This window comes from Halichoerus grypus, chromosome X, assembly GCF_964656455.1.
Source record: "Halichoerus grypus chromosome X, mHalGry1.hap1.1, whole genome shotgun sequence".
Lineage (NCBI taxonomy): Eukaryota > Metazoa > Chordata > Mammalia > Carnivora > Phocidae > Halichoerus > Halichoerus grypus.
The window spans coordinates 67826120-67832569 of NC_135727.1; the positions used below are offsets into that span (position 1 = coordinate 67826120).

The 6450-nt window shown below is 41.2% G+C and overlaps 1 protein-coding gene across 1 annotated transcript in view; it reads left to right on the plus strand.

Annotated features, from left to right (window-relative positions):
• The window catches only part of NEXMIF (neurite extension and migration factor), a 150205-nt gene extending 144231 nt beyond the window's left edge, over positions 1 to 5974 (plus strand). Inside the window, exons 3-4 of the mRNA XM_078063939.1 lie at positions 404 to 4772; positions 5365 to 5974. Of these exons, the coding sequence (XP_077920065.1) occupies positions 404 to 4772; positions 5365 to 5458 (4463 nt within the window). The 3' untranslated portion in view covers positions 5459 to 5974. The remainder of the gene's footprint in view (positions 1 to 403; positions 4773 to 5364) is intronic.
• Positions 5975 to 6450: the final 476 nt, after the last annotated feature.

Consider the following 6450-nt stretch of genomic DNA (forward strand, 5'->3'; position numbering starts at 1 on the left):
AACGTACAGATGCAGAGGAGCTTCCAGAACAGAGGTCTGAATGACAGGACTAAGTTTTATAGCTTAAAACCATAACTATCACACCTGAGCATTTTCCCACCCTGAAAGCCTTGACTTTCAAATTGATCAAGCAGTCCAATTATTTCCTTATTTCTGAGGAGAGCTCTGTCTGTGTCTAAAGAAAAAGCTTAATCTAAAGAAGTACTATTTTTCACTTGCGTGAATGTTCAATATAAAATTAGTGTTATTCTTTAACTTTGTATTTTCCAGTTCTAAAGCCAGAGAAGTTGAGCCTTAGCTTATATAAGATCAAGTACCAGAAACTGATCAAGGGAAAGAGAGTTAATGAGTGTGGTCTAAGACCTTTAGCTTTATTTCTGTCATTTCCTTCCCTTTTCTCCAGATTCAGAGGAGCAGGATGTGGCAATAAAGTCATTGGCAGCTCTAGAAGCTGCTGCACCAATCCAGCCTATACCGGTGGTTCAGAAAGAGACCCTGATGTATCCCAGGGGTCTCCTGCCTCTGCCTTCTAAGAAGCCTTGTATGCAGAGCCCTCCATCTCCTTTGGGGCTAATTGAAGCACCTGAGCATGCTGCTAATAGTGCTTCTGTGAATGCCATCTCCCTTACATCTGGTGTTGCAAAAAGCCTGCATACATGGTCACTGCCCAATGAGTGTGAGAAAGCTCCATTCGCCATAATGGAGCCTGCAGGCATGTCAGCTCTGAATGGGGACTGCCTCATGCAGCCAAGCCGGACTTGTTTGGGCTGCTTCATGGAATCCAAGGATGCAGTAGATCCTGAGCCAGGGATCAGTCTGAAAGTTGGTGATCTAAATAAGGATTATGAAACCTGTGCAGTTTCTGACATAGGGATTCAGTGTATTAATGCTGGAGAAAACATGAAATACGGAGAGCAATTGCTCTCAGACCAGCTCCTAGGTTTTCCTCTGCACAAATCAAGGGCGGGAGAAAAACGGGAAGCTGAGAAATCTGACATCGACTTGGAGGATCCAGCTCAGAAAAGTTATTATGAGGCATTACTGTTAGACAAGTGTAATACGGAAGAGGCTTTGCTGGCAAATTCCAATCAGGATTGGGGTTACTTTGAGACTTTCATTAGTGAGAGTAAGATTGAACTACTTGACCTCTGTTCCAAAAATGAGCTGTCTGTCAACTTATTCTCTGAAGAAGATGTGGATAACTACATGTTTGATGATGATGAGTCAACATTGGGCAGTGATGTCTGTTCCTTGAAAATTCGATATGAGTCCTTCCAAGACAATGTTCGAGACAAGACCACGCTTCTAATGCAGGAGGATGCCCAATTCAACTTTTTCCCCAGTGTCTTTACTACCTGCCCCAAGCGGGAGTCTAAGAGTGGGGTCCTGAAGCAGAACAGCGATCTTTCCCAGTTTAAGGTCCCTGATGTGAATATCATCTGGGGGGAGGAGGATAAAAACTTGGACAAGAAGAAAGGCAAAGAAGAGGAACAGGAAGACAAGGGTGTAGAGAAAAAGGATGAAAAGGATAATGGAGAAAAATCTGCCTTAAATAAACCATGCAGTGGGACTGAAGTAGGGCAATTTAAGAATACAAAGCAGGGCCATCTTACCAATTCCTTGGAGGCATCAGGGAATTTCAGTGATGACAGTTCCTTCATTGAGGTCTCTTATGATGCCATGGGGGAGATCAAGGACTGTAGCCGCTATATGGCTCGGGACACTAATTCTGGCAGCTCCTCCTCCCAGCAGAACTATGGGCTTCGAGCCAAGAGAAAAGTCAGGTACAGTGAAGATTATCTATATGATGTTGACTCACTAGAGGGTGAAAAAGTAAATGAGAGGAAGGAATGGCTGCCAGGTGGTTCCAAAGAGGAAGATGATGATGAATGGTGTCCCAAAAAGAGAAGAAAAGTAACTCGTAAGGAGCCTCCTGTTATTATCAAATATATCATCATCAATCGCTTTAAAGGTGAGAAGAACATGCTGGTGAAGTTGGGTAGGGTAGATTCCAGTGAGACAACAGTGAATTTAAGTGAGAATCAGCTCAACAAATATGCCAAGCTGGCCCCCTTGAAGGGTTTCTGGCAGAAGAAGAAAAAACAGAGAAACAGCAACACTGACTCCAACAAGATACCCTTATGCCAAAAACAAAACTTTGAACCAGGTAGCTTTGAGGTGCCATTCCTGCCACCTGCTCGCAAACGAAAATCTAAACTTGGCAATAGGCACAGGATTCAAAGAATCCCATCTGTGGAAACTTCTGCAAGTGGTAAGCAGATTTCATTCTGCAGTGATCAGAGGCAAGGTAGTACTCGTAAAGAAGATGGAGGCCTGAAAGGTACACTGAAGTCAACACCTCTGGCTGTCCCCGGCTGTGCAAATGGATCACATTTAAATGACGTCACAGGCCCTGACTCAGTGAAAGTCAAAGCCCAAGATGCAGGATTTAAGGGGCCAGAGAGGAAAGTGCTCAACAAAATCAAATTTAAAAGTGAAGCCAGGTTAAAATCCAAGAAAATCAAATCTGGGCAAGAAAACAAACCAATTGTTCAAATGAGCCCTCTTTTGGAAGATCAATCCTCTATGGCTAATTTAAAGAATGAAGCTATTCCTGGGACCTCAAACAGTTCTCATCTATCTGAATTTCATGAGGCAAAGGTTGCTAAGAATTCTACTTTCTTACCAACCACCTGCTCTTCTGAAATGCCTCTATCATCTGCTAATGTTGCCACCAATATACCTGTTATCCCTGGAGGGTATCTGCAGACATTGTTAGATGCTTCTGATTTGTCAAATAATACTGGTATATCATACTTCGCTCACCATTCTCCAGAGCAAAATGAAGGCAGCCTCACTCAAACAGAAAAATCTTTTGTGCCTCTCCAGCCTGCCCAGGACTGTGTGCTTTCCTCACCCTCTGAGTCTGAGCTGCAGCAGTCATCCCAAAACTTCAAAATAGAATCAAGCAACTATGGAAATGTGTGGCCCAACAAGCCTACTTCTGGTCCCCAGGAATTCATGGCTGAAGTCTCAAGGGCGATAGCTCCAACCCAATCTAACGAATTTGGAGTCTCCCAAGTAGTCCCCATGGAAAATAACCTCACAGCTACAACATACAATCGAATCTGCCTCAATAGTGGTGGCAGTAATTGCAACAAGGTCCTATATGCCTCTGTGCAAGACACCCAACTCCCATCTGATGACTCTTATCAATTATGTCACTTTAATAATGGAGAGATATGCTTTCCTTTCCAGCAGGGCCCAGCCAATATGGATGATGATCGGCTCTTTAGCTTTGATTCAATGGCCCCACTCTCTGTCAACTCAAGCAATTATTGCTCCTTAAGCTTGAAATCCTGTGAAAAAGATGGTGATGATGATATTACTGATGACTTCCTGGCCCATTGCAGCCCCAAGCTGGTGATCCAGCAGAGCATTGATGAGATAACACCATTAAAGGAGTCCACTGACCTCCTGGATATCTCCAACTTCACTCCTGACAAATTCCGCCACTCATCTCTCTCAGAGATGTCCCCACCTGACACACCTAGTCTTTCCCCTCAAATCACCAGATGTGAGAGTATCAAGACATTAGGAACACTGAAGGGGTTCCAAGAGGGTGTCCCAGGACCATTGGGCAATATGGAGAAAATCAAGTGGGACTGCAGTACCCTTTCACGGCAGGTCCAAGTGGATGATGGATTTACTTTAAATAATCATCAGTTTCAGTTCCATATGTTCAATGATGAGGATTCTGTCAGCCTGCTCCAAAAAACTCCTTGCCTATCAGCATTTAATGATCCATCTGGCCAAATGAGTACTAACAACAAAGTGTCAAAATCAAGAAAGAAAAGTTCACCCAACAAGAGTGGGGCTATGAACCAAAGCTCTTCTCAGAAAAACACCAGGAAAAAATCTGTCAAAGCCAACAAAGGGATTGAAAAGCCACCTGGCAAAACCTCCCGCCAGGCCCCTAAGTCAACAAAGAAAGGGAAATACATGGCTGCAATCAATGGAGAGAAAATGCAAATTGGCATTGGCCGTGGGGGAGGCCAAATCAACAGCATATCCTCTACAGGGAAGTCATTGGCTGAATGTATCCAACATGGTAGCCCTGTGACCTCCATGAAGATGCCAAATCAAAAGGGACTTTCTGGAGATTGGACTTTGGGGAAGGAAAGTAGCCCAGCCTGGAGCGACCTGAACATGGGCACCAACACCAATAACCTCCTTGATGATGACCAACGGGAATTTCAGGAGCCTTCCTATATCTTATCCAACATCGCCTCTGGTATGGCAGATGTGCAGAGATTCATGATGGCCTCCATAGAGCCCCTTTGGGAACCCATGGAGCACCATGGGGACCCCAACATATTCTACTCCCCAGAGTCTAATAGCCTAAAATTAAAAACCCTCAAAATATTGGCTGGGACACCACAGGAATCTAAGAAAAAGGTCAACAGTGGGTCCCCAGGAGCCACTAAGAATCACAGGTCCATCAAGGGTGTGAGTAAAAGCAATGGGAAAGCAGTGATAGGTGATCCTGGTCGTGCAAACATGCATGGTTATGAGGACTCTCGCTCTGCCTTCTTTGATAAAAAGTATAATAACCTGAGCACTTTAGGCAATAATGGACCAACACACAAAAAGTTATATCGTCACAAATCCAGCTCCAAGGCCCTGAGAGATGAAAAGTGTAAGGGAAAGTGCGTGGAGCGAGAACAGGTCCACAAGGATGAGGCTGGGACAGCTTCTTTTGAAAAACTGAGGTAATACTGCACTAAAATGGCTGAGATGATGTACCCTTAGCTTTCCTACTACCTGCTAAGCCCACAGTCCCTCATTTTTTCCTTCTTGAAAGCAAAAGTTTGCATGAAAGAAACTGTCCCATTCCCTTCTTTCTCAAATTAAAAAGAAAAAAGTGCATGAAAATCCCTATACCTTTAAGCCACCCAAAGATTGGGCAATTCTGTTGTGGCTTTACTAGGGATAAACTCTAACAAGGCTACTTTTTCTGCTATTCAGCATTAGTTCTTACTAATTGAGAAAATAGAACTAAAATATGCTCTTGAATGATTTTGGGAAGCGAAGGGCTTTGCAGTAAAAAACATTTTGAACAACAGAATCAAAAAGTTATATAGACAAAAGGGCAACATCATTTAAGCAAAAAGAGCATAATTTGGAAAACAAAATCTCATCGTGTGGCAATTAGGAGTGCTTTCTAGTACCCCCTGTATCTGTATCTCTTTCTGCATCATACAGCATTTAGTATGATGTAAACAAATTTAGATTGTATGATCCCTTTGTGGGACATACACTAAAGCTAACTAAGGTGGCATAAATTGTTTGGTTTTTCTGCAGGGATTCCAACTACAATCTCCTAAAAGCAGAAACAGCATTTTGGGTTTTACCTGTGTTTGAAGAAGAAACTCACATTTTCCAGAAAGACATTTGATGTTTGTGTTTTATTTCTTTCAAAATATGCCTTGTGGTATGTATGTTGACATGTAAGTGCTTAAAGAAAAGAATTTTGAAGTGTGGGAATAAGTCTTTGGAAGCAAATTTTAATCTGATGTTCTATGTAAAAGACTTCAAAAGTCATACAGTTGCACAAGTAGTTTATGCACTATTTACCCAAGGAAAAAAAGGAAAACATTGTGCCAAACTACAAACAAGTGACTGTATTGTATATATTTTACTTCTATATCAACATTTGGTTGTGAGTATTTGGGGAGCTTGTCCCTGTTGATTTCCTAGAAACATTCCAGTGATTCTTGCTATTAACCACCCCCACTTATGTGGATAGCACCTATAGATCACAGTGGAAAAATATGTTGTGTTACACAATTTACCAAAACTTAAAGGATACTGTTTGAAATGTGCCAAATTTCCTTACCTCATCTCACAGATTCACCCCACAGTTTAAAGCTCATTAATGGATTTTTAAAATATATATATATATATATATATATGCATACATACATTATTTTGAAATTTTAAACTCTACTGTCCTGTGTGGAAACATAAACAAATAAGGCACAATAAAGTTTTGTTTGTTCCATTGTCTAAAAGTTCAATTGTTGAAAAAGTCTGGAAGTCACAACAGCTAAGTCCATCAGGGACCTAATATATGCATTTACAGAACCTTTTACAAGGAAACAAAACAGCTGCTTTAAGTTTGTTTTCTAAAAGCAAAATCTGTAGCTGAAAATTATTTAAAGTGCAAAGTTATATTGCTGATACTTTATATCTCAGTTTTATATATTTTATAATAGTCTGGGATAAATTATAAAATAGCTATAAAATCAACACTAATGATAAATGAAGTACATAGATTGCTTTTATTTAAGTAGTTTCATAAATGTTTTGTCAAAATTGCACTCATATCATGGCTTTAGTGTTCTTTAAGTGTTTAATCTTGCAATGCCAATGTCATTTAAAGAAAAT